We start from the raw sequence: 13,034 nt of genomic DNA on the forward strand, positions 1-13,034 counted from the left end.
ATGCTTTGTTGCTATGTGCCACATTTCTCCATCTCACGGAAAACATCAAGGGCGGCGGAACATTTGGCAGGTCACAGTTAGACTCGAGAAGAAAAGGAAATTAAACAGTTGTTTGTTTGTTTTTTTCCTCTCTCAGCTAATTTATGGGTTATTTGCGCATATTTGCGTGTGAGCGTGTGTGTGTGCGTGTGCGCGCTAGCCGTTCTCCGCAGCGCTTGTCTATTTGTTGTGTTCTCAGCTTTCTTGCCTCGCCAACTCTGCGGCTCTCAATTAGCGCCCGAGCCTCAGGGATCTAATTAACCGTTTCAATTAATTAATACATTTCCTAAAAATCCCAGTGCAAGCTATTCTGACATTTGCAAGCCACTCATAAGCTGCAATGATTAGTTTGTTAGCTTATCCCTTAGGTATAGAGCTGATGCAGGGGACAAAGCTGGACGGACCCCCGTGACCTTTTATCGAGTGTCCAATCAATAACGTAGCGAAGGTCTGCCTCTTTGAGCTTCTGAAGGCTGGTGGCAAAGCAAGATGGGAAGGAACCACACAGCAGGGGCCAGAAAGTGACCTCATGTCATTCACTCATGATTCTTTGAGTTAAGACGGGGATTGGAGTTGTCAGCACATTTGCTGATGAGGAAAAAGACCATAGCAGTGTCTTATCATTGCTATCATGTTTAACGTATGGTAAATTCCCGACGGGCCAGGTGGGCTTGTTTTAATTTGTCGCATTATCGCCAAACACTGACATTAACAGGGTGTACTTGTCAGCGGCAATGACGGCTCTGACTGCATCTTCGTGTTCATTAAACGCTCTCCAAAAAGCCTTCAAGCCCGCTCCATTAGCAGACGCCTCCGCAACAATAGACAATTTTTTTGACCATCAAATGCTCTCTAAAGCGCAAGAAGTGGACTTGAAAGACGAGCGCGTCTTGAAGTTTCCTTTGTGGTTTACTGTAAATTCCAACGAGGAGTCGGTCACTAAGTACGTTTCACTGCAGGGTACAGTCTTCCCTCGTTTAACGCGGTTAATTATTTTGAGACCCGACGGCGATAAGTGAATTTCTGTGAAAACCTTTTTATGACTTTCCAAAAATGTTTTTTTTTTACCATTATTAGAGCCCTGTAGACATGAAATAACACCACTGAAGTCACCTTTACACCACATTGTGCAACTCTTATACGCAGGCTAACAGATCACTGCAGGGACACGAGACGGCAGTCGCTTTGAGCATAGCATGCTATCAAACTAATTACTTAGCCTCCAATTTATTTATTTATAAATTTATAAATTAAGAAATGGTTTCAAATGGAGTGGGGAAGCATGACAAAGTAAGAATCCAAAAATCTACCACTTCCATATGGAATGGGAGAACTTTTTTCATTTTTCACTTTTTTTTTTTTTTTTTTTACTTTTTTTCACTCTTATCTTGTTGGACATGCCATGGCAGACATGCAGTGTTATGGTAACGTAATGTAAGGTAATGTCTCATCAATGTAACATTACTCTTGCTTAGTGACCACAATACTACATATGACTTGTCTTTCAATATTGTTTGACTAATAATTGGCCATAGTCAACCATGAGACAGTGATCATTTATTAAGTAATTCATTTTTGAAAAAACGCGATAGGGTGAGGGCGCAATGTTCAAACCAGAAAGTGGCAAGGGATGACTGTACTTGCGTTGCCTGCCTCTTAGTAGTTTCTGGTTGACCTGTTACACCAAAAAAAAAAAAAAAACAATCCGGACTTAACACCTGAATATAAGCTGCACCAACCAAATTTAAAGAGAAAAAAAATTGTACATATAAAGTAGTATAAAGTAGTATAAAGTATAAAGTTTACACAGAAAAACACACTATAAACCTTGCAATCCTTCTGCCACTCAATGTTCCCAGTGTCACTTGTCAAGACATTTTTTTCAGTTTAGCAGCTGCCGCAGTCCAAGCAGAAGCTGTAGTAATTCTACAGTCAATCAAACTTAGTTAAGATTTCTCAGATTAAAATGTCCACTTCAGAAATTCAGTACTTCCTGACTCAGCACTCTAAGCATCATGGGGACTGTAGTTCCTTTAGCCATAAATTAGCCGCATCATTGTTTAAGCCGCAGGGCTCAAAGTGCGTGAAAAAAGTAGCGGCGTATAGTCCGGAATTTACGGTTGTGTAAACGACTACCAGTGTTACACCTCTATGCAGTTTGTCTGTTGATACTTTACATTCATTATATGTTATTCTTGAAGTTTTATTGTTCCAAATTATACTGTGAGAAACCAAATTGTACCCCTTTGCAATTGTCACTGCAACAAAGTCTGACTGAGATTGCACTTCAGACTTGGCTTGGCTGACCCACGGCGCCTGGTTACAGCTGCCTAACATGGCCACAAGGGCAGAGCGAGACAAATTAGAGTCTGATGTTTTTTTTGTGCATAGAACACAGGTCTCAGTTTTATTTGGGTCATGTTCAAATCTGGTGTGTTCATGGCAGCACTTGATATCTCAACATGAACCAAAAATGGTGTCTCTCCCTTCAATTTTCATCGTTGGATTGTTTTTCTTTTTGATTCAGTATCGTTATTTTAGCTGACCTCTGTAGTGGAACCTCCTTGTTTTTTTGACTAATTGTTATGATAGATACAGTATACAGCATCATAAATAATTGAAAGATTACGCGTTCAATTAGGCCATGCTTTTCTAATCGCATATCTTCCAGTCGTCTTTACGCGTCCAAGTTTCTGCCAGACTAACCCAATAGTTTCTTCAGTTTGGTTTGCATTTGTTTGTTATATGCAAATTTGTGACAGATACTGAAATGACTGATCTATGCCATACAATTTTTTATATACCAAAAGGGCAGGACTAAGCACTACAGTCTGTTAATTGGTTGGACTTCTTGGTCTGCACTTGTCAAACATGGCCACAAGGGCGGAGCTGGACATACTGCAGTCTGATAACATTTGGAAAACAGCAAGAGAAAATTACAATGACAGGTCTTTTTTCTTCTTCTCCATGCTGCTCTTCTTTGATAAATGCATTGGTAGGCTACGATGAACAGTGATCAGCTCACGCCGGAAACAAACTAGCTCAAGTTTTACAATTCCAAACTGAACTGTAGCACTCGGGCCTCTCTGCGAGCTGCAAACTGTCACTCCGCATTAGCCGCTGCAACAAAGTCGGGCCAAGATCCCGCTTCTCTCACCGTGCCTTCAGGACTTCTTGGCTGACCCGTGCTGCCTGCAGCTGTCAAACATGGCTGCCCAGTGTGGCCTCACTCGTGAGAAGAAAGCAGCCTCCACAGAGGAGGAAATGTATTCTGGCAATCAAATAAAGCGAGCAGTGAGACATCAGCCGCCAAAGAGCCCGCCGAAGTCACATTAAACGCAGTGGTTGCTCATCACAGGCGGCACCGGAGTGCATCGATTTGTGGAAAAGAGACGAGGATGAGTCAAGAAGAGGGATCTGAAAGCGGGCCGACTCACAGAAAAACCACCACGGAGCGATCTCGTTTGTTCCCTGGCAACTTGGACCGAGACCTCGGTGACTCTGTGGCGCCCTCTAACAGCCCTCGCGGGATGGGGCTTTGATGCAAAGACAAGGAGGGTTGTTGTGCATCTTAATCTTCCATAAGGTGATCTTTGGATGGGGTGTTCATACAAGAAGAAGAAAAGACGAAGGTTTGCGTATTTGCAAGAGTGCTGGGAGCTAGAGTTCACTATGGGGGCGTAAGTGTGTCAAGAAGAGCCCCTCCTTCCACCACCACCCATCCGCAAGCCCGGGGCCTTTTTCCACAACACTAAAAAGCATAAACAGTCAATACCGAATGCAACTCGCAGAAGGAGCAAGAGAGGGATTTAGAAAAATAAAAAAAGAAACAAAAGTGTTACACAACACACGGCGAGATCACACAATTGGAGGCTGGGCTGTAGGAAGTGGAGCATCTCCTCTGCGTAGATGCTTCATTGGGGGTGTGAGTATGAAGGGGCAAGGTGGAAGGAGGGATGAGCATACCTGCCGCAAAGGCAGCGAGGTCAGATTAGGAAAAAAAAAAAAAAAAAGATGGAGATGTTAGGCCTAAACCAGCGCAGAAAAGTGCATATGGCGCTCAGGCTGCTGCCGCAAACACATGCTCGCCATGCTAATGAGCGCCAGCCCCGTCTCGCGTTTAAAAGGAGACTTTTAAGACTTCCGTTTCGAGATGTGAGGACTTGTTTATCCGTATTGTTCTCGTGAGTGTCTCTCCTCCGTCTCTCAAGTTCTTTCAAACGATATCTCTCTCGCAAACACTCGACACCTGGCTGGCTGGCTGACTTCAAGAGCGCCAACTCATTGGAGAAGTCTGCGCGCCGCTGTCTCCTTTTTAATCAGGCATTCAGCACCCGCCTCACATGTTCAAGCGTTCAGGGGGAGTCACTGCTCTAAAAGTGCGCGAAGAAGCCGGGTAGAGGAACAGGTGCAGGACGGTCGACGTTCTGTTTTTGTTTGTGTGCGATTAAAAGAGGTAGCTTGAGAACGCTACGGGAATTGGCTGCACCTCTACTCGTGGCGTTACGGTAGCTAGCTAAAATTCACATTTAGAGTCCACATGAAAGCAAATAGACGGGCTGTCGAACACATGCCAAAGCAACAGGAAGCGCTGTCACAAGTAACTGTTAGGTCACAGGTGTCAAACTCAAGGCCTGGGGGCCAGATTTGGCCCGCAATCTCGTTTTATGTAGGCCGCAAAAGCCTACAAATCATACACGTCAAAAAGATGTATTCTTTTTTTTCGTATTCTTTTTTTATATATATTTAAATATTCTTATTTATTTTTACTTTAAATAAATATTTATATTACACTAAATAAAAAATAATTTTTTTAAATCAAAAGGATGCTTTCTTGCTAAAAGTATTTGTTCTGTCAATTTACTGCATGCAATTTGAGTTTCTTCTTTTTTGTTGTCAAACCCCATTTAAATTGAATTATAAAAGAGTGTAAGGTTTTTCAATGTAAGTTTGTTGGTAAAACAATACAAAATGAAAATGGTAATAATCAAATGTGTAATAATATCATGAGGTGATTATACATTTATTTTGTTTCACAAGCGGAAAAGTGAAATATACCGGACGTACAAAAATGTATTTCCTATTAGAGTGGAGGCAAAAAAAATACATTTTTAAGACAATATCAATTACTCGAGTTTTTTTGCCATTCTTTGGTGATCCTGGATTGTAACCCCCGCCAAAAGCGGGGACCTACTGTACCAAAAATGGACAAAACGCAAAAAAAAAAGAAATGTATACATACAAAATAGAAATATACAAAAACATTTTCGTATGTAGTTTTCAGAGAAAATTGTTCAACAACATGGGTGGTGATATGCTGCCCCCTGTTGGTTGGGAGGGTGGTACAGTATATGCAGCACAGACTTCCAGACGGTACCTGTAAAGCTACAAAATGTGCCTTATTACGCGGGTATTCTTTTAGCACAATTAGTTTTCGGATACATTCAGTGAAATAATGACATGAAAAACAAACTATTTGAGAATTATTCCATCTGTGTTCCGTCACATTCTGTTTTTTCCTCCTTGAGAAAATGTTCTCCTGGCTGGTGCCCAAACAAAAGTTCCTTCCTCTGTCAGTACAGTTTCCCTTCCAGAGCAAGACTCCCATCTTTTAAACATTGGTAGGAAGGGAACAATATCTGTGAAAGTGTGAAATTTGACTCCCACCCAGTGGAATAGCGGCCCTCTTCCTTGTGTTGTCAAACAGAATGACTAAACACGCTCATTCACGCGCTCCCACGACAGCGGGACTTTATTAATTTATAACGTTATCGGTGCACGCACACCGCGTGATTGACAATGTGATAAATTTTATTTGAATACGGCTGACATGAATTATGTAACCAGTGGTGGCTTTGTTTCCTCCCTCCAGCTTGTGGATAACATGATGTAGAGTAGAAGACATTGAGAAGCTTTAACGCGGCAGAGAGCGATAATGCCCCACTGACAACTAAACACAGAGATACACTTCAGCGTTGCAGGGAGGCGGACACGCGATACAAAAGATACAAGATACAAAAATCGGGTCACCGCAAAAACTTTTGTCCACGACACTGTCATTTAAAATGCCATTTAAAAAATGACTGGGCTGTCAAAAGATTACAAATTTTAATAGGATTAATTATAGTTTTCAAATGAGTTAACCATAATTCATCACCATTGGCAGCTACTGTATGTCTGAAATATGACTAATTTTACTGTATTTTATTTAAAGAAACATAAATGACAGGACAGGATTATATGTACCGTGGTGTGAAAAAGTGTTTGCCCCTTTCTGATTCTTCATTTGTTTGCATGTTTGTCACACTTCAATGTTTCAGATCATCAAACAAATGTAAATATTAGTCAATGACAACACAACTGAACACAAAATGCAGTTTTTAAATGAAACTTTTTATTATGAAGGAAGAAAATATATCCAAACCTACATGGCCCTGTGTGAAAAAGTGATTGCCCCCTAAACCTATTAACTGGTTGGGCCACCCTTAGCAGCAACAACTGCAATCAAGTGTTTGTGATAACTTGCAATGAGTCTCTTACAGCGCTGTGGAGGAATTTTGGCCCACTTATCTTTGCAGAATTGTTGTAATTCAGCCACATTGGAGGGTTTTCCAGCATGAACCACCTTTTTAAGGTCATGCCACAGCATCTCAATAGGATTCAGGTCAGGACTTTGACTAGGCCACTCCAAAGTCTTCATTTTGTTTTTCTTCATCCATTCAGAGGTGGACTTGCTGGTGTGTTTTGGATCATTGTCCTGCTGCAGAACCCAAGTTGGTTTCAGTTTGAGGTCACAAACAGATGGCTGACATTCTCCTTCACGATTTTTTGGTAGACAGCAGAATTCATGCTTCCATTTATCACAGCAAGTCTTCCAGGTCCTGAAGCAGCAAAACAGCCCCAGACCTTCACACTACCACCACCATATTTTACTGTTGATATGATGTTCTTTTTCTTTTACACCAGATATAATGGAACACCTTCCATAAAGTTCAACTTTTGTCTCGTTAGACCAAAATATATTTTCCCAAAGGTCTTGGGGATCATCAAGATGTTTTCTGGGAAAATTGTGATGAGCCTTAATGTTGTTTTTGTTTAGCAGGTCATGCAGGTCATTTTTGCCCAGTGTCTTTTTTATGGTGGAGTCATGAACACTGACCTTAACTGACTGAACTTAACTGACCTCTTGGATGAATTGTCGCTGTGCTCTTGGGGTAATTTTGGTTGGCCGGCCACTCCTGGGAAGGTTCACCACTGTTCCATGTGTTCGTCATTTGTGGATAATGGCTCTCACTGTGGTTTGCTGGAATCCCGTGTGAGTCTATGTTATCTTATTTATGTCTAATGTGTCTCTGATTATATCTACTACATTGGGTAATACACAGGTAAATGTGACTACAGGACAGTTATTTAATGTGTTGAGGGCTCGAATAATGTTAAAACACGTATTTAGAAGATTGAAAACAGATTTTGTATGCCATAACTATGAAAATATTCCATTTATTAATATTGAATGCTTCTTCACATACTACGTAATATACTACATAGTAGTACTAGCACTAGTGTACTGCGAAATTCACTTATCGTGGTCGGTGAGGATAAGTGGCATAGATGGATGGATGGGTCTGGAACCAGTTAATCGCTATAAACGAGGGACGACTGTACATATATGGTGATGGAATTGCACTGCTGTTGATGTGTTCAGGTCAGAATAAAGTTAGAAAAGAGCGTCGGACATTGTGACTGTGGGGACGCGACACTGTGCCTCCTTCTGTCGTTATAACAGAGAGGCATGGCTTGTCATGACGCTTGTGTGTTAAAAAAATTATGGCATTAATGAACTAAATTACTGTTAATTCACTATATTTGACAGCCCGATTACAAAGATTGTTTTAAAAAAATCCAGTTAATTTATATATTAATATTAATAACTTTTAAATATATATTATATATGTTTTAATATGCTTTTTTATGTCAAAACCGTAGACAGGAGCAAACTACTACATAGGTCAGCAAAAGCAGCACTGCATTGTTGTATCTGATAGCTGGAGTAAAACAAATGTGCAAAACTGCTCCTACTTCCTGAAGGCAGTTATTTTACGGGAAAAAAAGATGTGAGTGGTCTTTCAACAAAAAAAAAGTCTGTCAAATGTCAAGCGGTTATCAAAGTGCAGACATGTTGTCTTTTCTCGCAGCAAAGGACTAACCTTTCAGTCACACAGTGGAAGTCATCCTTTCATCAGTGCAGCACTTCTTCCTTCCTCTCCGAGCCATGGAAGCGCCTCTTAAACAAAGACAATCCGACAATGACCTCCGCCAAGGCTAAATTGGATCAGCACCTTCTCAGGAACTCACCTCCTGCTGTGGATTGGATTTTGTCCATCCTGAGGATTCAGGCTCAGGAATAAAGAAAAATGCAGGAAAAAAAGTAGGAAACATATTTTGAAACATTTTTAAATAGTGATACAATCCCATGTCTAGCCAGGTAGATAGTAGGCTACATTGCTAGCTAGCTTTGCTCCTGCGCCGCTGGTCACTTTGCAACCTTATTATTCATTTACCGGTATCTATCTCAGTAGCTAGTTTGCCTTCCTATTTTACTATGTTGACTACACCACTGGTTAGTTTGTTAACTTTACTTTTTACTTTTATGCAAATGGCCCCCGGGCTGCACTTTGGACACCTCTGATCTATATCTTCTTATTGAGAGAGATTGTATCCTAGTTTGCTACTTTGCTTGCTAGCTTGCTAAGAGTAGTTTACCATGTTGCTGGTTAGTTTGCTGCCTTGCTATTTAAGCCATCTTGAGCTAGCTATCTTCTGCATGTCTAGCTAGCTGGAGTGCTTCCTTGTTTGCTATGTTGCTCACTGCAACTAAAATATTAACTAAATCGGTTTTGTTTATGGTAACAGTCCTATGTGGCCATAAATAGTATACATTTGTATATATGTATGTACACTGGTAACAAACCAGATAGCATACTTGAGCATCTTTTGGCTAGCATTTGTCAGCGTTGCGCATCATGTTGACATCCATGTAAGGGCCTTTTCGTCCTACTTCTGTAGTCACAGCATGCTCAGTGTATACACGTGTTACACTGTCTTGGAGCGTTGTTCAAGTCCCATCACAACAACACAGTAAAACGGGACAAGTGATGAGACTCGTAACATCGGCCTCAATTTTTGTTTTACAACTTTTGGCGCCTAGATGGTTATTTTTTGGAGTCCTCAGCGCAGGTAGGTTAAAGGTCAGTTTTAAAGGAAAACTGCAATTTTGGGGGGAATTTTGCCAATCATCCACAATCCTTGAGACATAAATACACGTCTTTCTCTTTTCTGTGCATTGTAAAGATAGACAGAACAGATAAAAAGAGGCAAAACCCACTATTAAAACACCTCCAAAAACCTCCAACAAGGTTTTATAGTTTTACTGTATATGTATGAGAGCTGTCAATTGATTAAAATATTTAATCATGATTAATCACATCTTGTACATAGTTAACACACAATTAATCACACTTAATAAATAAGAATGTAGATCTCTTTGTGGTAAACGTTTTGATACGCAACTATGATAGCTGCATCAAATTTTAGGTAAAGGGATATCAATTTTGGAAGGGTAATTATTTTAATAAAAAAAAAACATGCAGTTTTTCTATTTTTAATGCGAGCGGCGTTTTGTCTCACTTTGTTTTAAGGTCCGTGAATGCACCTTCTAACTATGTCCCACGCTGTACAGATAGACCACTACTGTATTTTTACCCTTTTTCTTTCACCTCATATTTGGTCCCAAATTCTGCACCTATGTGGGAATGCATAAAGATAAGTTTTGCTGACCTTATTGAGTGCTAATGTGCACATTTGTTGGGTACACAACCTCTTTGAAAACAAGTCCAGGCTCATACTGGTGAACGGTGGGTCTGTATTCATTTTGTTTCAAAAACAAAAATACAGCAGCTGTGGTGGCAGCTCCAATATGTGGCGTTACCTTTTTCGTAGTGGCATTGTGACGCATTGTGATGCATTGTGGGCGAGTGTGTGGTGAAGCTAGCCGCTAGCCGGCTAGTAGCTAACTGGTGTGGTGCGGCGAGATGTCACTACGCCAGTAACGTAGTTCTTCGGCGTAACAATGTTAATAATAATATTAATAATAATAACAATGTCGCTTTAGCTTGGTTGATATGCAGGTCACATTATGTAAATGGAACGTTTTTGGCGTTTTTTTCACAAGGCTTTATAGGCGGAATAGGTGCGTTCCATTACGTGCATTCTTAGCTACCTCTTTTTATATGTTTTTATAACTTTAGAAAGCACAGAAAAGAGAAAGACGTGTGTTCATGTCTCACATGAGGATTGCAGATGATGGGCGAAAAACATTTTTTTCTTTTTTTCTTTAAGAAAGTGTGTTACACAGAATAGTTGTTGTTTGCTGTTGTTGGCAAGCATATCTGCCTCAAAGTGAGGCTTTGCTTGCTTGCTTGTTGCTCCCGTTGGTGCAAATTAGTCAACATTTAATAATATAATATTTATTTGTATGTTTTATTTTAATAACTTTTAAAAATATTGAATTGTTATATTTATAATACAGACATAAAATACAATATAATTCCCTTTCATCATTATTTCAAATGATTTAATTCTGATTTAATTTTAACACATTATTGTATATTATTATCATTGCCATTCAAGTTGAAGTTACCAAATATGCTTCCGTGTCCTAGAAACCAAATAAAGCAAATACATACACTGAGAGCCATAACAATGGATTTATTATTTGGCATTTTGGCAGCGTGACGACAGGAAAACTGAGCATTCCTGTTCACCTTTAAACATAAATGCCATGTCATTTTGAGGGATTTTAACCGATAAGTACGTCCAGCAGCTGTTCTGCCGAGCTGCCTTTGGTGTCCCGTTGAGGTTCCAAACATAGCGACCTTAACATGAATCTCATTTATGTAGAAAAAGCGATAAAACAGCAGTTTAGCTTTGCTTATTTATGTGTGTTTTCTCTTCTCTGGCTTCCTCTAGCCTTTGTTGCATCTCTTCTCCACCAAGAAGACAGCCTGCCTGCCTGCAGAGCCCGGCATTGCTCTGGGACGGACCTGTCAATCACGTCTGACAACATGTACGTTAAAATTTCAAAGCGGCCTCAAAGGCTGAGCGTGACAGGCGAGCTTTTGAAAGTGGCTGTAGCGCTCGGCGGCGACAGCCAGAGGAGGCTGCGAAAAACAAACTACAAAACACAAAACAGCGTCGCGGGCAGGGAGGAGGAATCCAAAAAGTTTAAAAGCATTAAAAAAAAAAGAGCAAAAGAATGTGGGTCTTGATGATGGGAATTAGATTTCTCCCTTTGGTGTGTCATGGTTTTTTAATTCTGCTCCCACGAGTGGAGACGCTACTGCCGCTGCCGGGCTTCCAGTGGGGGAAGAAGTGGAGCTAATCCTTGGAGGCCTCGCTCACATCATCGCCAGCGCACCTTGAAGACGTAAAACAGGGATGTTAATTACATGCTTGATTCCATCGAGCGTTACCTTTGCAATCCTTCCCAGAAGTAATGCGTCAGTGCTTCTTGGCACTTTTAGAGGAATGCATTAAATGGAAGACGTGTGGCGTCAAATCCCAAAAATTGACAAGTCATTCTTGCTATAGAAGAGTGAGGCTACATTGATGCAACAGTGAAAAAACACTAGTGACTTTTTCGTGGAACCACAGGAAATGTGATCTTTTCCTGAATTGTTTCAACACGTGGTTAGAAAAACGATACAGACTGACACTGTCGATAGCTTACGACAGTTGATGGGAGTTGTACTTACAATGTGAAGGCTAGCATCTGAAGGCATGGACACTGTGCTAAACAAAAAATAGCCTCACATGAAATCCGATACATTTTCAGTATTTCCTACTTCGATCTCCCGTTGAACCAACAAATGGGAATTAGAAGAGCTTGATGTCAGAGTTATTATTAGTTATGTTAATTGACAACAGAGGAGGCTAGTTATTCTTGCTCTAGAAGTTTGAGGCTACGTTGATGCTTCAGTAAAAATCGCTGACTTTTTTCGTGGAACCACATGGAATGTTATCCCTGGGACACGTCAAATATTTTGTAGTCCGAAGCATACGATAGATTTCGACAATTTATTGGAGTTGTACTTGTGCTGGCTTATATTTTGGTTTATATCTTAGTTCCGCGTTTCATGTCTTTATTTTGTCACACTTCCTGTGTTGTTCTGTTCTGTTTTCTGTAGGCTTTACTTTCCTGATTACGGGCACTTGCCACTAATTTCATTTCCCCTTTATTTATTTCAGCCAGTGGCGTCATTCTTTGCTGGAGCACTGCATGTTTGTCAACGTCTCGTGCCCCCTGTGTGGGTTTGTGCTGTATCCTCGGAATAGAGTCCCTTTTTCTGCTCTGCAACCAGCATAATTAAAGACCGGCATCTCTGCATCTTGGGGTCATCACCACACCATACCATGGCAATGTGCAGGTAGATCCAATAAATGTCAGGTACTGTGCATTCCAACCTCAGTCTGAACCATCACATCGGAATTTGAGAGCATAACAACAACTTTTAACAACATTCCTCACATACAGCAGATCATCCAACCAGTGTTTGATTTTTGTTATTTTTGCTTAGGAAACTTGCAGCACAATCCTTTCCTCCAAAGTGTTTCAACATGTGCACCTAAATCTGATAAATGTCGGCTATTTTACAAAGATCAGAATTTTTAAGACTTCAGTCGATCAGTCGATGTTTTTCACGAAGCTTTACCGACAGAAATTTCTGCTTGCAAAATTAAGCTAGCATCACAATCCCGCTACTTTTGGCCACACCTCCTGGCAGACGTCTTTATTTACATTGCAGACACTCCTCGCAAAACACAGACATTTGAAAAAGTAGTACTCGTCGCATCTTACTCATTGCTAGCTCCAAGGTTTCCAACCTCAGCTGGCTTGATTGCATTGAGTTAGTGGCTTTCATGTCACTCGTCTACGA

The 13,034-nt window shown here is 40.6% G+C and overlaps 1 protein-coding gene and 1 long non-coding RNA gene across 7 annotated transcripts in view; one reads left to right on the top strand and one right to left on the bottom strand.

Annotated features, from left to right (window-relative positions):
- Positions 1 to 8,260: 8,260 nt before the first annotated feature.
- LOC129176551 (uncharacterized) lies at positions 8,261 to 12,560 on the top strand. Its single transcript, XR_008569472.1, has 3 exons — positions 8,261 to 8,467; positions 11,068 to 11,164; positions 12,346 to 12,560. It is a non-coding gene; the product is annotated as an uncharacterized LOC129176551 (long non-coding RNA).
- aldh18a1 (aldehyde dehydrogenase 18 family, member A1) overlaps positions 11,058 to 13,034 on the bottom strand; it is a 46,078-nt gene continuing 44,101 nt past the window's right edge. For all 6 annotated transcript variants that reach the window (XM_054766678.1, XM_054766677.1, XM_054766673.1 and 3 more), the window contains one exon: positions 11,058 to 11,515. In XM_054766678.1, coding sequence (XP_054622653.1) covers positions 11,496 to 11,515 — 20 coding nt within the window. In that variant the 3' untranslated portion in view covers positions 11,058 to 11,495. The remainder of the gene's footprint in view (positions 11,516 to 13,034) is intronic.

This window comes from Dunckerocampus dactyliophorus, chromosome 2, assembly GCF_027744805.1.
Source record: "Dunckerocampus dactyliophorus isolate RoL2022-P2 chromosome 2, RoL_Ddac_1.1, whole genome shotgun sequence".
NCBI classification, from domain to species: Eukaryota; Metazoa; Chordata; class Actinopteri; order Syngnathiformes; family Syngnathidae; genus Dunckerocampus; species Dunckerocampus dactyliophorus.